Genomic DNA, 19,010 nt, shown 5'->3' with positions numbered 1-19,010 from the left:
TAAACTAGAAAAATATTTTCTCTTGCTGGCTGTATAAATCACTTGTGTACTTGGATTCATGGAAAATAAGTTTTTTGTAAAAAGACTACCTGAAACCCTAACCCTGACACTACCTTAGCACAAGAGTGATGTCCCAAGAGCAGCTCACACAGTGCCTGTGTTCATACCAACGCCACACAAGGACAGGGCTGGTGTGTTTGACCATCCTGGGTTAAATCCAGAACAAGGGGTCCCCCAAAGAAAAATTTAACAAATCGGGGGGAAAAAAAAGCAGTCGCATTGAACTGCCTCTCCTGCAGCAGTGGATGCCCAGCCTGTGTCAGCAGCCAGGATCACACAAGTTATACACATGGGAGTGGTACATGCTCAGCGTCCTCAGGGAGAGGCTCTAAAGGCATTTGTTCAAAGCCTTTTATTAACCATGCCTTGACAGCTCCGCGTGGCTTTGGCCAGTGCTGGTCTCCTGCTTGCTGTAGGGAGGAAAGACTTGAGAGGCAGCACCCTTGGGAACAAGTCTCTGCAATGCTTGCTTTGAGAGTGTAAACTGAATGCACAAGACAAAAAAAGCGGCTGGTAGAAGCTTTAAATCACTTCTACCAAGCAATACCACTGCTTTATGCACTGGAGTCAGATTATTCTCTGACCTGTTTAACATCATTCTCATTAAGCTGAACTGATGGGGTAGCATGGCCAAAGTCTTAGCAGAAGTTTGTTTCAGAAGACTGAGAACTTATTTTTATTACACTTGAGCTGGTTCCTCACTGTAGGAACAACTCCCACACTGATCCCAGACAGGATTTTTTGGTTGTTTTTTTCTCCCCTCGTATCTACAGTGATTCCTTTAAAGTGTAGGGCTGCACTGGATGGATACAGCCCGATTTCACTTCTGTCCCCATTGTGGGTGAGTTAATTGATCACTCACCCACAAGAGACCAATTCCAGCAGTGTCTAGAAGCATTTTATCAGAATCTCCCTTGCCACAAGTCCCATTCTCAAGTCAAAGGAGGGAATGCAATTCCCCTGCCTTAAGGGGATTTTACCACAATTAGCATACAAAAGAAATCGGATCCCAGCTAAAACACACAAGAAAGTAAACAAAAGGTAAATGTTTAATGACAGCTGAGATTTCTGCACTTCTGTACTCCTGAGTCCTCTGAAGGAAGGGAAAGAGATTGCAGAAAGAAGGATCAGCAGAGCAGTGTAAGACAAGGTAGTTTTAAATTAAGACTATGACTGTAATATTTTAATAAGTACAGCTCCTAGATACGGTGCAGTAAATTCCACTGGAAGCCTTCAATTTACAAAATGTTACTTTAAGTCACTGATTTTAATCTCTTCATGCAGCTGTAATCTGTTTATTATGTTAAATCCAGGCCAAATCTCACTAGTTGACAACTGTTACATTACACCACTACAAATACCTGAATATAAAGCATAACCTATTGACACAGGATAAAAGGCTGTGGCTACATTATTATGCATGGTACACTCCTAGCTTCTTCAATTAAAAAATTGCATGCAATGTATTATCAGTTTAGTGAGGGTTTTTAAATTGAATTTTGTTTCCTGGTGTTTTTTTTGTTATTTTTTCATTTTTTAAAAACTAATAGCTGGCATCCCTTCATGGAACACACAGCCAACATTTTCAGATTCCACCCCATGAAAAACTCAAATCTGCCTTGAATAAGACATGAAGGGGAGGAAATGTTTATGTAATTTGTTTCCCATCTAAAAGAAAGCAAGCATAGTCCTCAAAAACTGAACTGAATCAATTCTGGTTACCTTATGCCTCAATTTTAAGAGCAGTCCTTTCTTTACCTACACAGAAATGACAAGTTGTGGAAACAGCTTTTTCTTTTTAGCTTTCAAATGCCCTCCACTACCACAGTCACTAAATGAGCTGTTTAAACCAAAGGAAATAGGTTGCAGGTGCAGTGTTTCATCAAAAGTTCATTTATCACTACACTTCAAACTCCAAGTGCTTAGCTAAAGGCTCCCATCATATCAGAGCTTCTGCAACATAATCACATTCTCCACTTACCAGTTTTCTGAACATGGAACCTGATATTTTTTAAATGTTGACTGGTGAGAGGGGTAGAAACGTGCTTGAAAAACTATGAGTACTACAGAAGTGACCATAAAGATTCAAGGCTCTGTTATTTCTCTTTAATATAACCTAAAGTGAGAAACCCAAGTTATAAATCTTATTTTCAGGGGTATTCCAATGCATTAGGAAATATTTATTTCCACTTCATTATTTCATAGCAGAAATAGGCAAAGGAAACAAGATGAACATCTAAGACTATTTACAGTCTCATAATTTATTCCTGAAGGATTCAGCTGTAATGCTATGAAATATTTTAAAATTTCTTGGCTGCCAGTTTTATATATGTTGAAGCAATTTTTTTAAAGTTATGGTAATTCCTACGAGAGTCAAAATTAAATCAATACATCTATTAAAATTTATTATCAATTTCAGATGAAAGACTAATACCAGCGTGGAAGCTGTAGCCACTCCAGCTGATTTAGCAGTTTGTTCTTACAACAAGAGCCCAGAGCAGCAGCTGCATCATTCCCTCCTATTCTGATCTGCCAAATATTTCAAGCCTGTGCTAGACAAAACCACACATGGGAGTGAGAGCACTATCCAGGTATCCAGCAGAGAGCCAGGCTCACTCTCCTCTGAGCAAGTTCAGCTTTACCCAGGAGCGCACAGCAGCCCCAGCAGTTTCTGAAACTGCAATACCCAAATACATTTAATCTGTTTGAGTTTCCAAGCATTTTAGCAACATTATTCTTCAAGTTTTGAAGAGTACCACGTTATTTTTGAACTAGCAATTATCTTATTTCCTGTACTCCAGTCTCCAGCAGACCAGGGAAAATTTGCCCATTTTCCGTGGTCACAACTGCGACCTGTGATCACCTTTTACTTGATCCTCTCAGATGTCAAAAGGCTCTGACAGTGAAAGCCTGGAGCCTTCTGCTTTCATTAATGGGCTGTGTAATACTAACCAGGGCCCTTAAGTGGGGAAAGCTGCATGACAAGTAGCCCTAATACCAGAAGAAAGCATAATTGTGAATAACCTATTCTGAAAATTAGCAAACAACATGAGATACTTAATTTCACAGGCCACTCTCAACAACACTCTGCTCCAACAGATCAAAATACTCCTGAAGAAAACGGTTTAATAAAATTGAGAATTAAGTAACAGCTTGTAATGGGAATATTTTCTTCTCCTGATGTTGCACTAAATACCCCAAATTTCTAGGATACAATGAAAGTTCAACCTGGTTTCCTAAGTACATGTTTGTGCCTCTACCAGGTAAAGCAGTGCAGTAGTCTCTGCTCAAGAAAAGATCTACGGCCAGAGAAAGCGTTCAGCATTAGGTTTTCACAAGAATAGACTTCAGAGTATGAGTTACTTCAGATCAAAATATAAAACAAGACACTTTCTGTCACTGCAGTCACTGTGACAAGTAGTGGAATCCTGTTGCACTTCACAGTAGGACACCTACCCTGATTCAGAATCTGCAATTTTCCTTTTTAAGTGAAAGCCATAAGCACAGACAAGTAAAACAAGGAGGTAATTTGCTAATACCAAGCATAATATGCTAAAAAAAAAATCTAACTTTGCTACTATGAAAAGTCTACAGTTAAGGTCATGCCCAGCATCTACTCCATAATGGAGTGTTTTATGAACTACGTGCACATCTCATGTACAAGGGTAATTCTGGGTGGATTAGGTGCAAGGGAAAACTGCAGTGACCTACAGGGTGTACAAAGATGCCTGACAACCTAAGTCCGTGCCTTTTTGAAGTACCAATCTCCCCAGGTCATTTGATCTGAATGTAATTAAACCCATTCAGACGACAAGATGTGGGAAATCACATACCTGTAGTCAGCAAAGTGCTAACCACACCACCTAGTAGTATATACACACTGTAAGAATACCTGGCAGTGATGGGGAAATGGCAGGAAAGATTTAAGAAAGAGCCTGAGCTTACAGGATGAGGAACTGAACAAGTGTCCCTGACACTTGCTGAGCAAATGACACCACCTTTAGAACTGGATGTAACAGACCTGTCACAAACCCAGAAATGACACAAATCTGCATTAATTCTTGAGCCTTCAAACACTTCATGGATGCTTAAAAGAAAGCCCTTCTGAATACTATATCTTTCCTGAACTGAAAACCAGTGGAAAACTTACCTGTCTGGCCTCTGGAGCTACTGTGATAAAAATTACTATTATACTTGTTTGTAGTCTTTATAATACACTATTTTTTAAATACTTTTCTTAGTAATGGGGAAAACCAAAGTCAGGCCATGTTTGACTCTGGTTATCTATGGAGATAATTGCCAAAGACTAATGCCAAAGCTCTGCTGAAACTGTTAATACACACAAAAAGACAGTATAAAAATTTATCTTAGGAAAAAAAAGCCACACACTAACAAATTCCCTTTGGAATTCAAGTTTTCTTACTCTGAATTAGAATCTGACCATAAGGCTCCTGTGCTAGGGTGAATGGATGGGGTATTTACAAAAAGAGAGAAAAAGCACAAAAACTTAAATTAAAACCAAACTAATTCTGCCCTTAATAAATGAAGCTCACATCTGTTTTGAACACTGTTTCATGCTATTGTGAAATACAGCTACAGGGGACTTATTTCACAAAACAATGCTCCACAGCTTCATTCCCTACAAAGGAAACCATTTAAAAATACACCCTAAGTTCAGTACACAAAGACTTAGCAAAGCTCCCATCCCTCAGAAACGTGGCCGTGGTGTCAGCATCGTTTCACATTCCCACCAAGCATGCAGAGCAGCGATGGGCACAGCCCAAGCACAGATGAGTGTAGCAGTTCAAGATGCTACAAGCTCCTGGGAGATGCAGTGCCCCTGCTGAACCCACTATCCCTGCTGTCTGCACACCCAGCTTGCTGAACTGCACGAAGGCCAGATTGAGCTAAAGTGCACAGACAACACTGGCAGCTTTGAAGAAAAATCTATCAAATTCCTGAAAGAGGCAAATATTGCCCAGGATGAGTGTTGCAGGAGAGGCCCACTCATGAACACAGGGAAGGAGAATTTTAACTCAGGCTATGGTTCAAATGTAAATCCATGTTTTGCTGTGCATAGACAAGCTCATGTTTTGACAGTGATGCGGAGCAAAACCATAAACTGACGATTATGCATCAGTGGCCAGAAGTCACAACAACAGGGCAGGACAGGAAGGAAGGGGAAAATGTGTTAGACAGAAAGCAGCGCTTCCAGAACAGTTTTACACCTCCACCTGTGAAACAAGAAAATGATGCACTTGCCATTTCAACTGCTTCTGCTTTTTGCCCAGGATTCGATTTAAGAATTAAATTACTAGGATGGCAATCTTATTGCCAGCTGCAGCCTCCATCTACTGCAAGACAAGCTACAGGTTGGGGCAAATAAAACTACACCGTGCTGGGTTCTCCCAAGACCTCATACTGACAACTAAAGCTGCCAAGCACAGACCATCAAGAGCCAAGCTATACTTGTTATATCTATACAAAAGCCCAAAACCCAGAAAGCAGCTTCCTTTAGACAGAGGTGATGCTGAATAAGCCAAATTGATGATAAAAGAAAGACACTGTTTATGACAGCTACCAAAATCCAGAGAGCAGCATATTTTAAATTAGAAGACTCTATCTACTCATAAAAACAGGTATTTCAAGGACAGCCTGATTATGCTCCCTAATGAAGTCCAGGTGACATACACAGCTATGATAACATGACTCAGACAAGATGACGGCTCCTCTGACAGTCCTCCAGATTTTGGAGTAGGAAGAAGGCAGGAGGATAGGAGATTGCAAAAGTGTAAAACGCTCTTGAAGAATGCAAATGTTCTCCACATTCATGTCCGAAGGTATCCTGGACAGCTGGAGAGATGTCCCATCTGATGGAGCAAGACGAAGTAACCCAAACACCTACACGCTTCTAGGATGACAACTTGCGAGTATCAGAGTTAGCAGCACTGACATTCAGACTCTGATTTGTGCCAGTGCTTGCTTACTGCAAAGATGGATGGAGATGACACCTACAGAGGGATTGGGCAACGCTGCAGAAGTGAATCAAGGTCACTGTTGTTACGAGTTCATCTCACTTATCCTGCAATGCATTTCTGTCCACATGAACCTACTGCCCCTGGGTGTCTGACCATCCTGGGTGTCTGACCATCCTGGGTGTCTGACCATCCTGGGTGTCTGACCATCCTGGTGTCTGACCATCCTGGGTGTCTGACCATCCTGGGTGTCTGGCCGCTCACGCTGTGCACAGTAACACAACCTGCACCTTACTTTGTCTACTGCAGAAAGCACTCAAAGACTTGTGCTCTGTATCCCTGAGCAAACACACTGCAAGAATCTCATCTTCAGCCAAAACCCATGCTGAAACTCAAGTGTTGAGGGGAAGCACCAGCAAGGAAAGTTAACTCTGATCCACACATCAAAGGGTTTGCTGCGCACAAGCAGCATTACCACAGATACAGCACATTTTAACAGCCTCAATGACATTCCCGGTCCTCAAAAGAAAAGCAGGCTGCCTTTTATTCCCCATCTGGTGGTCATTAACTCTAGAGAACAAACCTCAGAGTACGTCACTAGCTCTCCTTCATCCCTCCATTTTGTACACGCTGCTTGTGCTGCAATGAATCATCCCCTTCACATGGATCTCCAAAGAGCTCCAGCTTCCCGTTTCCCAAAAGTCTGGAGTAAACTGGAGAGTGCTCGTCTGACTTGTAAGGTGCCTTCCTAAGGCAAGTTTAAACCAGTACCTGCCCATCCCAGCTATTTTATCTTCCCAAAAACTGATCTTACTCACACTCACCAGCATTCACAAACTGGGAGAAGACATAATTTGCTCTTCCTGTTGCTCCAGGCCCAATTAGGAGACACTCATAGCAAGGTGGCCGGTATGGTGCAAGAGACTGACATACCCGATACCAGAACCCTGCACACAAACCAGGAAGACATTGTCTCCCTACTGCAAATCCAGTGATTTCACAAATTGCAGAACCTTCCACACAACATTTCTATTTTGTATTGTATAATAAGTATTTGTAAAATAATATAGTACCACAGAAAAAAATGCCCACCTTAGCTCCTGAGATGAGATCTGCATACAACAATATGCTAAAACTGCAGAAGCTCCTCTGTTGTTTTTTTTTGGGGTTGTTTTTTTTTTTTTTTTGTGCTGCCCTTTGATAGACACCTCAGTCTTAAGTTGGAGAAGGAATTAAAAGTCAGAAGCAAGTGTCCAAGATGGAGCTGCATCTCCATCCTAGTCAGCCAGATGTACGTCTATTTCTGTGCTGGAGAAAATCACTCCCACTATGTTCTGGTTTCTCCACCTCTGATTAGAGCATAATACTCACTCTTTCCCCACTGTGTTGCGTATTTAAACAATATGGCCTTAGGACAAGATAACAATGTACAGCACAAAGAACCTTAAACCCAGACACAGCATCCATGAGTAACAAAAGGTCCCTCCCTGGTGCTTCCTGCCTTCAGCTTCAAAAATCTCTCTCTTCACAGTCAACCCTTCACCCTCATGTCCTGAGCAGAGCACCAAGCACTCCCGACAAGCTGACAGCCGGCAAGGCAGCACTGCACCAAACCAGAACCTGGAATAAGAACTGCCAGCTTATCAGCTACTCATCTCCCTAAGGACAGCACGAACTTCATCCAGCTGCATCTGCTGCAGAGCAGATGAAGGAAGGCAGCCTTCCACTTGGTTATCAGGTCTCCAAAGAGACTGTATGTAACAGGGGGTCTGTCTCCTGTCACCACCTGTACTTTTCTCCTCCTAAAACTCGGCTTACAAGTTGTGCCTAAACCCTAACTCCAGAAATCTCTGCCTTTTACTTAGAAGATCACCACGTTTCTCAACTCTACCTCCAGCTACTGAAAAATCTGCATCAGACACTGTACTTTAAAGGAAGAAAAAAACATGGAAGCATCTTCTCTCCTAAAAGGTCCTTATAAACCACCTCTGCAAAACAAGAATATGCAACCTCAGAGGAAGAGGAGCAGCTATTTTGACAAGTCTAGCCCTTGTTCAAATACCAGAATAAGACTTGAGTAGTAAAATATTGCCATCAATAAAAAGTTCAACTAAAGTACATTGCCCTGGCCCTAAAGTATAGGTCATCTATTCCATGTTGCATACACAGGAAAAGCTGTTGCAATGTTGTTCAATTGAAAATGTGTACAGAAGTGACAAATGAAAGAAAAAATGTTCTGGATAGCACTCTACAAGTTCATGCTCTCATGTGTCAGAAGCTGTGTTAGGCAACAGAGCAGAGTATGTGACAAATGCCAGGAAAAAATTAAAAAGCTATCTGCACTTGGGGATTGCTCCATTCCTACGAATTATTTTTTTACTTTTTAACGTCTCTGGCCAATGTCTAAAAAAACTGCTCTTAAAATTATTCCCTTTAGACACTGCCACACATCTAGCTGCACCAAACTGACATGACATTTCGATGGAAACAAGACAACTTCCAATTTCCTGCTGCATAGACTGAGTAGTAGAGTGAGCCCAACACTTCAGAAATTCCAGAGCATTTGGTAAAACTTATTTCAGGGCAGCCAACAGTGGGTTTTAAGACAGAAAAGCTGTGTGCAGTTTATGCATGTTCAACACCAGATCTCATATTTCATTTCTTCTTATCATTTATTCTTAAACACAGCAAAATATTCAACTATTGAGGTCCTGGATGCTTGCTGCAAAAATTAGTAACACTATGCAAATCAATGACTGGGATTACAAAATGAGCAATAAGGAATAAAAGCCACCAGGGTCTTATTTTTAGAAAGTCATTGAAAAATAGCATTATGGAAGAAAAATTGACATCTTGAAGAACCAGAACTATGCCTTCATTGAGAATGTAAGAGTATTTCTCCCCCAAATAAAGCTGCACTATGTGCTGAATGCTCTGTGTGTGAAAGAGACTGTCAGCTGTACACTGCAGCTGATGAGTCCTAGCAGGCACTTAGCTAGTTATCCAAACAACTAAAACATCAGTGTGTTATCAACACTATTCTCATACTAAAGCCAAAAGCACAGCACTGTACCAGCTACTATGAAGAAACTTAACTCTAGCCTGCCCAAAACCAGGACATGAGTATATCCCCACCATGGAACATGAGTTTAATGGACACGGCTAAAGATGAGTTACATAGACTGATCAAAATATTTTAGTGAAGCTACAAGTACACTCCAAGCTTTCCTGAGGCAGAAATCAATCTCTCTCCAGTGATGGAAAGATACAGGCAGCTGCAGAATTACTCTGCTGCAAAGCTGAATTCCGTGAATGTCCATCTGCCTGTAACATGTCTATGCTGGGCAGAATTACGAAGGAAAATCTCCATCTTTTGGTGGGCACCATGAGGCTCAGCATTCTGCAATACTGATAAAGGAGGAAGCCATTGTCTTGCTAATACTCCCTAAAAAGCTCCTTCTCTGACGAAGGTATAAGATAAAAATACATAGAGGGACACCCACACAGCTCACAACTGCACAAAGCATATGGCAAGCTTGTGAACATGAACAAATACACTCACGTCAAAAATATCAATAAGGCCCCCAAAAACCTCTACTGATTGGAAGCTCTGTGGGAAGCGACTTTTGTCTCTTCGAGACTGACAGAAGCATCCAGTTAAAACCATTTTACAACAGTCTGATGCTGTCCCTCTTTACTCTGCCATCATCCCAATTTCAGAAGTCAACACCTTCAAACTTAGAAAGGGATTGAAGAACTCCAGGTGGAGATGCAGGGTGTTTTTCTTGACAGGCACCTACACTAACTTTCCTGCTGTGCCTCCAGTGATCCTGCACTGCCCCCATCCCATCAAGATAAGCATTTCAGACATTTTCCAGCCCCTGCCTCCAAAGCCTCCCAAGACAGGAGTAAGGCATACTCACTGCTGCCCGTCCTTAGGACTCCTTCATATTGGGAACAGGCAGATTCCAAAGCCAGAGCAGCTGTCAGTGCAAGTCATTCTTCCAAACTGAACTACTGCTGCAACCACCTTTGAGAGAAACTGTTCAGATTCAAGCAACAGCCATGAAACAAGGAGAATGTCCCAAGGGTGAAGCAGCGGCAGAGTATTTTACTCTAGCAGAGAAACAGGCCTTGAGATGATGGAAAACATCACCAAAACTCTGTGACAACACTAGAAAATTTGTGAGGCAATTCTTACTTGAACTGCTGTCCTTCTCCTACTCATCTTCCCTCATTACAGAACTCCATCTTTATCATTAGTATTAATAGAGAACTAATTGCCAAGGTCTCCCACGTCTCTAAAAGCATCAAGTCTGATCTCCACAAGTTGGAGGATCTCCCAGATTATTGTTTGTTGCAAGGACTGCACAAAACTGTATTTCCTGCCACCACGCCTGATGACACAGACAGGGAATTAAAAAAAAAAGTCCTAATTTTTTCTCAAAGAAGTCAGAGAATCACTGATGCTAAGTACATGTTACAAAAGAACAAATTTCAGGAAGACTGACTACTGCTCCACATTCTGCACTACCATTCTCAACTCTGGAGCTCTCACTTGTTCATCAGCTGAGCAGCAACAGAAGTCAAATTTAGAACCCAAATTTCCACTTGAAAACATGCAGGTATGTTCATATTTCTGAAGCCAAAACCAATTTTTTAATCCTCCTTATACCATGCAGGTCACAAGAATCCAAAATTAACTTCACCCTTTCTTTTCACATCACCTCCTGAAAGTCTTAACTCTCACTGTGACACCGCAAGACATTACAGCAGTTGACTAAGATCAGGAGTTTAAAAAGCAAGCATTCAAGATGAAAATATTTCCAACTATAAACCTCATTAAATCCACTGGAACTATTTAGCATTTATGTCAGCCAGGACATTTTGAACAAACGCTGTGCTAAAAATACTGTAGTCTCATACTCACCGGGAAACCACTACTACAACGTGTTCAGCTGAGCTAGGAAATAGCAGGAGCCTGCAGCAGAAAAGGCTCTCTCTGCTCTGCCTGGAACAGCACTTCCACGCTGTAGTAATTCCAGTGTTCAACCACTGATGGACAGTGGAAGCCACCAGAGCACACACAGAGGAGCTCGCTGGAGCAGGCAGCTACTGGCAGAGTAAGGACAACAGTAACTGAGAACACTGTTTAAAAGGAGTAATCCTACTGCAGCTACAAACTGGGTTTTAAATTTATTTTCTACTGGCTTTTTTTTTTGAGAAGAGCAGAACAGCAGCAAACTCGCTGCTGAAACCACAGCAAGCCCATACCCTTCTCTCATTCCCTGACCAGGAGGAACCATTCTGAAATCTAAAGATGATCCACATTTGAATGCTGACAGTGCTGAACAGCTCAGAACAGAGAGTCCTGCAGGGAGAAGGTACAGGCAGATGTGTCATATGCTCTGTCAAAAGGGACAGTCCCAGGACAGCAAGATAATAAATGCTGATTTCAACATCAAGTATCTTCTCTCAGATTTAGAAAGCTAAGACACAGATCTTCAAAAACCCAGGCAGAAGCAGAATATATAACACTAAATACATTTTGCTCCCATGTTTTGGTGTGAGGTTTTCTATAAAATAGGGAGCAGTAGCTATAAAACTGGAAGCCACAAAATCAATTAAATTTCATAAGCCAATAAATATTTGTGAATGCTCTACATGTTCTACAAGGATACAAGAAACTGTATCAGCATAACCAGCTCAAGAGGACTTGAAAGAGAAATTGTCCCATCTTGAAAAGCCCCAGGAAAAAAAATTCTGCAATTATTTCCTAGGTTAAACAGTATTTCTCTTAAATAGCCACTGTGACATTAAAGCCCATCCCTGTAGTCTAGTAACAAAAAAACCAGATACACTGTCAGTGCTCCACTGATTTTAACAGAACTACAGCAATTTACAACACCAGGAAGAAACTGACCTGGAACCTCCCTCTAACAGGGCAGTGGCTTGTGCTATTTCAGCAGGTATTACTTTAACAGGAATCCAGTGAAATCATTAACAGAGGAATTTGAGTCAATGAGATGTTAAGTACTTGCTATAATTACATATTATTGCAGTTTCTGCTGACAGTGCAACTCAGGAGGTTGGAATTCAATGAACTATCTAACGAATATCTGAAGTCACAGTTGTAAATGAAATTAAATCTGATTTGTACTTGATCACATTTATGAGCTGTGTGCCTAATTTACATGAAGCCATATAAAAAAAAGCACACTTTTACACAGGTCCCCTGGTTCAAAATACTTCATGTTTTACAAAGTAAACACAGAAGCCCTGACAACACATTAATAACAGAGAGTGCTTAACACTGGAGTGAAAGGAGAAATATCTTAAGAAAACCTGCTAAGAGGAAGAAATACACGGGCCATTAACCCCCAAAACACATCTTCCAGCACATTTAAGTAATTCTGCTGAGTTTTAACAAAAACACAAGTCAGCTGCAGCTCCCAGAAATGAACTCAACTCCCCACTCCCACCAGACACCCATTAAATTTTAACCTAAATGCTGAATGTGTCAGAACAATTAACACAACAGACCTCAAGGTCTTTAGCAAAGCCCTTCTAAGGCTTCTGCTGGGGAAAATAGATGCAACCACGTAGCACATGATAGTGAAGAACAGCTTACCAACAATATGTTTATTTACATTTCTGAGGAGTGTCATGAATGACAAATTTACTTCAGAGTACTCTCACCTATCGCAATCTGAACATTCCCATAGTGAAGCTACACTGTCATATCCTAAAACAAGCCCTGCAAGAGATGGCTGTGAACATACTGAAAATCAATGCAAAAACAAAATTAAGAAATTTTGCAGAGATTGGCATCTTAAGTAAAATACTTCTGAAATTAAAAAAAAAAAAAAAAACAAAAAAACAAACAAGCAGACAAAAAAAAAACCTAAGTGGTTGCAGACTTAAAACTACCCAAGTATTGTTCTGAGGCTGTGGGCAGCACTTCCCACAATGCAGGCTCACCACCAGCACTGCAGTCTGGAGCCATGCAAGGAAGGAACAAGCTACATTCTTTTGGATTCTCATCTCCTTGTGTCACAGAAAAGGCAAAGGAAATTTTCAGCAGAGATATCAATCTGCACCTAAATACTATTAATTACCTTTTGTACTTTGGATCCCTTGCCAAACGTTTGACATTTAAAGCATTCCTGAGACATGTTCCCAGGGAACTTAAAAGACAGTTTCTCCCTGACATGTCACACACACAGAGCACAGGCAGTGCCTTCATGCTTCCTAAATCCGTGCAGTTTGTTTAGCACAGTGGCTCTAACAGCAGTGCTAAGGTACACACAGCCCTATGCCAGAAGTGGCCCTGCTCTCCTTCAAAAAACTCTCACCCATCCAGAAGGCGCCAGCAAAGGCAGCAGCAAGGAAGCACAAATCTGGTCTCCAACAGACTGTTTCACAACCACTGAGAAATCCTAAAGATCTCTGCTATGTTGCTCTACAGTTTGTTAGCATTTAAATCACCCACACCTCTTATTGCACAGCTCTGTCATATATGAAACATGAATTTAATGCAAAACACAAAACGTGCTGAAATTCCTTAACTTGTTAAGCATTTGGTTCAGCACTCCTGTTATTTAATTTGAATTTCCCTCTTGCTCATTCCTTCATGTTGCCAGCCTGATAAATACACAGATGCCCCATGAGCGCTTGGGCCAACATAAAAAACCTGCCAGCTCCTGATAAGATGCTGCAGCAGTAGGGGCTTCGTTTTTTTTTCCCCCAAAAAATACTCACTGTTAAAGCAAGCCCCTCCTTCAAAAATGTTTGAATTCCAGAAGCCACCTCTGTGATGATGGACAAATTCATACTTGACTCTTGTTAATGCACTGTAATGGTTACTCCAGTGATACTTGACCTCAAATTGCATCTTAACATTACTGGCCAAATCAACTGGAAGGAAAAAGCACTGCTTGGGGTGATGTCCTCAGTCTCCACACTGAGCAGTTCTGCATTTTGCACAAGTTCTGATCACAGGCTGCTGAGCAGCCAAGGCACTAATAGTAGTTAGTAGCATTTAGTAGTTTTGGAATGCAATTTGATTATTTTGCAAACAAAAGTAATTTTTATCTACTGCACTCTGCAAACACAATGGGAGAGCTCAAAGTCAAGATAAATTGCTTTTAGTCTCAACACTACCCTCAGTAGTAAGAGGTTGTTACATCCCACCTGTGTAACAAAGCTCTTAAAGGCAAAACTCAATAGAATCCAAATCTGTGGAGGTGGGGACTTTTTCAGCATCCAAGCTGTAGCTGGAAACAACAGTTTTGGACTCCGTTTCCCTTCTGAATGCTGAAGACTGCAAGGATGTCACCTGCAGAAAAGGCTGGCTGTATCAGCACATTGCTCTCAGCATGTTCTGCAAACAGGCACTGCTAGGACTGAACATGGGAAATTCTTTGCAATGCGTACGGATACTAAAAATACAGCTAAGGTGAAAAAAAATACCCACTACAGCCAAACAGGGGGGAGAACCTGGATATTGAAATGGAATGCAATTACTCAAGCTGGAATTTGCCCAGGACACTCTTGCTTAGAGTGATCTGGCTATTTAATGACAAGAAATAGCCAGGAACATGGACTTACTGCCGGCACCCCCTCTCATAGCCAACACTACTCTGCTATCAATGAAACGGGTGTGTAACCAGACCCAGGCTCCAGCTACAACCAGGCTGTGCCGTGGTGACCTGCAATGGGCAGATCCACCCAACCTATTGCAGCTGCAACAACTTGTGTGACCACAACCCGAGGTAGTGTGTCCACTGACCCAGATAGAAACATTAATAACAACAGGAAGCTTCAAAGTGCTTAAGCTGTCCTATTAGTGATACACTAGCCAAAAGTCACCCCAAACACTCTTTATTAACAAAAATGTTTACTGCTGCTACACTCAACATTTAGAACGAATCAGTACCAGCCCCCAGGAAAAACTTCCCTTCCCCCAAATGTGAAGTAAAGGAGGCCTAAAAGGAGAGTTATTGTCAGGCAGCGCCTGACAATAATCAAAGTACAAACCAATTCTAAACATCTTGGGGGGGGGGGAGGGGAGGGGACCAGCACATTTGGGATTCCTACTACCCACTCCTAATCTTTGCCATTAAATAAGAACAAAACAAGAAAATAAGAGCAAGAGCCTCAGGTCTCTGCCTGAAGGAGAAATGCTGTTCTCGCATCCGCGCGTGATGATTCCCAACGCACCAGTGCAAAGAGCTCCTGTGCAGAGGAAACAAGGCTCAGAGCAACAGAGGTGACAGATTTTCAGGGAGATCAGGGGTGGTCACAAGGTCAAAGAGTCCAGTGTCTATTCAGCATTATCCCCACAGCAAGACTAACAGGGTTACACGTACCTTCCAGTGCTGAAAAGGGTTTTGGGGCCTCTGATCAATGATAATGATGTTACATGACTGCCACAAATAATTACAGTAGGAGGGAAAGGGTGCTGATGCCTACACTGGTATGGATTTGTTGGGTGCACTTGATTTACCAGGAATTCAGTTTTTTCATCAAGGTGTCTTTGAATTTCTGTATTGAATTCCTTCCACACATGGTAGAAATAAAAACCACAGGAGTTTTAAGAGCTCTATAACTAAAACTCTTAGAAGAATAAAACAGCACATGGTCACAATAGACGAGAAAAATCCCTCTGAAGGGTTCACTGGAAGATGGAGTCAAAAGGTGAAATATACATCACTTCCTCTATGTACAACAGAACTAAATAACTAAAGTTTACCAGGGAGTATTTTTCCCTAAATCAAGATGATCTTTAGATGAAGCAAGTATTTGCCAGCACAAGAAAGCTACAAGCATTCCTATATATGCTTATAATTAAATTGCTTCAAGAGTTACACCCCGCACTTCTTGGGAAATCCACTGCACCCTTTTTGCCTCATAAGAATTATTCATAGACCCCAGCTATAAATTCAGAATGGAAATGAAGAGTTCAAAACCTGCATATTTGACACTGTCTGCTCCCTGCTGCACACACACAATCACATTCCAATGAACTGACAGTAGGAAAGGTGCTCACAAGCGTATATCTGTAAATATTTACATGCAGTAGCCTACAAGGCAACCAGGCACGTGGACATCATCCAGGAAAGCATTCTAAAAATTAGTGTAACTATAAGTCAAGCAGATATTTTCAACCAACTTTTTTGTCCTCTACCATCTCAGCAGTCAGGGGACAGCTCAGAGCTCTTCACACATCCCAAATTGGGACAGTAAAACACGCACACACAAAGGTTGGTTGTGTACCCTCAACTCCCCTTCACCCTACTTAAGCCCTTCAATTTGACAACTATCAAGTGAGGCAGGCTTGCAATCAGCTTGCTTCCTATAAAAATGAATAAATTATCAGAAAAAGTTAGCAGTCATCAGGCTGATTAGAAAAGAAAATATTGTATGTCTCTATATATATATATATGAACATAAATATACATACAGATATGCATATGTATTCATATATAAATATATACATATACAAAAAATTATATGGAAGTGTATATATATATATATATATATATATATATATATTAGACTACAGGACTCTTGTAAATGTTTCTGAACAAAATGAAGTTAGCTTGCAAAGTCCCTGAAGTGATGCTGTCTACCTTTCTGGAATTGTCTACACTATGGTCTGTTAGGTTTTTTTAAAGTAGGTCTTTATTTTAATTTTAAAAAACCCATCTAACAAGGTAAAGTCACATCACTTAAATAGCCAGGAAAAAAACATAAGACTGATCTTAAAATGGATGCAGCAGCTTCTTTCAAAGAGCAACATGTTGCAATCACCTTTCATTTTAGGGGAAGGAAGGGATTCCCTCAAAGGAACAGAGACGGGGAGCAGTGGGGGGAGGGAGCCTGCGATTAAAAAAAAAAAAAAAAAAAAAAAGGCGAGTTGGGATTTTTAATTTTTGGGTTTTTTAAGCTAAAAACTTTGCTTTCCCCTCGGTTACAAGGGGCTGGTGCCGGGGATGGCGGCCCGGTGCCTCTGCAGAGGCGGCTCGGCGGCAGTTCGGGGAGGAGGAGAAGGAGAGAAAAGCCACAGAGAGAGAAAAAGAAAATGGCGCAGAGACTAAGTCCCGACCGTCGACAAGGCGACTTTCCAGGGAGGAATCGGGGCCCAAAGGCGACCCCGGCAGAGCCGCTGCGCTCGGATCGGGGCCCTGCGGTGCCCCCACTCGGGGCGGCGGGGGTCGGGGGCGGCCGATCCCGGCGGGAAAGGGGCGCTTTTGGCAGCTCGATGGGAACAATGGGGCCGGTGAGCGCGGAGCCGGGACTTAGTCTCTGGGACGCCATGTCTGTGCGAGGGGCGCGCCGGGGCCGCACTCACCGTTCGCTCGGAAATCCGCCTCGATCTGCGGGGAGAGCACACAGGGACACACCGTCAGCACGCCCGGCTCCGCGGCGCTCCGGGGGACCCCCACCCCCGCCCTCACCCTCGTTTTTAGGGGAATTAAATGCGAAATGAGAAAAGCCCGGCGCGATGCGGAAGGTGATGGGGGAACCGGTGAAGCGCCTCCCCGGCCCCCGCACAGCTCAAGAGAGGACCCCTCCCGAGCCCCTCAAAAGCCAGCGAGCCGGGGAAGCGTGGCAGCCGCCCCCTCCCCTTCTCAGCCCAGCCCGGGGGTCACACGCGGGTCCCCGCTCCCACCGTCCCCCATCCCACCGCGGGGGGACAGCTGGGCTGACAGGGCTCTGCCCAGACTTATGGGGGCGGCCGCACGCACGGTCCCCCCGCTGGGGTTACGGGGGGTGGCGAGGCGGCCAGCCCAGGGCCGGCACGGGGAGATGCGAGCACCGCGGCGGGGGTCCCCCGGGAGCGCGCCCCGCGGGCGGCCACGGGGCGCTCACCTGGGAATCGTTGTGCAGCTGGTCCCCGCTCATGCCGGAGGCGCGGGCGGCCGGGCGGTGCGGGAGGAGCGGCGGGCAGAGGAGCGCCGGGCGGAGCGGGACGCGGGGAGCGCAGCGCGGTTGTGTAACAGACTAAGTCCCGCTTTCGGCGCTCTGCGCATGCGCGGCGCCTTTTAAAGCGGCGGGGCGAGGCCTGGCGGGCAGGGGGCGGGAAGCAGCCGAGCGCGTATTTGCATCCGAGCCACGCCCCCTGAGCCGGCATGATTTGCATGCAGACCACGCCCCGCCGGCGTGACCGCTCCGACCCGCTGCCCCCCCACCATGCGCTACGCCGGCTCGCTGCTTTACATATCCGGTCCCGCCCTTTCCTCTCCCTCCTCCAATGGCGCGACAAAACCGGGCGCTCATTTACATACGAAGCCCCGCCCCCTCCCCTCGGCTGCCCGGCCCGGTGCATTGTGTAAGAACTCGTGCCGCTCCGTGCGCGCAACGCGCATGCGCTACCTCTCCGCCCCGCCGGCTGCATTTGCATACAAGCCCCGCCCCTGCCCGCAGGCCCCGCCCCCAGGGCCGCATGGCGGGCGGGCGGCTGTGAGGGGCGATGCTGCCCGCGGTAACCCCTCAGTGACAGCCCCCGCGGCTGTGCGGCCCTCGGGGCTTCTCCTGGGGTCCCGCCGCGCCAGACACCCCCCAGGCACCAGCTCAGCATTTCCCAGTGAGAGGAGGCGAGCGGGTGCGCGCACGTGTCCCGCAGACCCCGTTATCAGGCTGTATTATATGTGCGGCTGACCCTCGCTGTCGGTCTCTGCACACCAGGCTGGAGCGCGGAGGCCGCAGGAACCACGGGGAGATGCTGGGGGGGATGCACATCAGGCAGGTTTGGGCTCACTTGACTCCTTTAAGTCAAGGACAGCACTGGTGCATTGCATACAAGAGCATTAAAAAGGGATCAGCCCGCAAGGTTTTTCTTCTGGCATAGCAGAGTCCTAAATTTTTTTTCTCCTGCAAAAAAAAAAAAAAAAAAAAAAGGAGGGTGAAAGGGGGCCAAAGCTTTATTTTCTTTTAGTAATGTGATAATGAAGCACGTGCCTGCCTAGA

The 19,010-nt window shown here is 44.0% G+C and overlaps 1 protein-coding gene across 1 annotated transcript in view; it reads right to left on the bottom strand.

Annotated features, from left to right (window-relative positions):
- TOP1 (DNA topoisomerase I) overlaps window positions 1-18,077 on the bottom strand; it is a 66,043-nt gene extending 47,966 nt beyond the window's left edge. The window contains exons 1-2 of the mRNA XM_002190004.7: window positions 17,913-18,077; window positions 17,392-17,416 (exon numbers count right to left, since the gene is read on the bottom strand). Of these exons, the coding sequence (XP_002190040.3) occupies window positions 17,392-17,416; window positions 17,913-17,945 (58 nt within the window). The 5' untranslated portion in view covers window positions 17,946-18,077. The remainder of the gene's footprint in view (window positions 1-17,391; window positions 17,417-17,912) is intronic.
- Window positions 18,078-19,010: the final 933 nt, after the last annotated feature.

This window comes from Taeniopygia guttata, chromosome 20 (genome assembly GCF_048771995.1).
Source record: "Taeniopygia guttata chromosome 20, bTaeGut7.mat, whole genome shotgun sequence".
Lineage (NCBI taxonomy): Eukaryota > Metazoa > Chordata > Aves > Passeriformes > Estrildidae > Taeniopygia > Taeniopygia guttata.
Note: the sequence above shows the minus strand (reverse complement) of the source record. Positions and strands in the feature narration are given on the sequence as shown.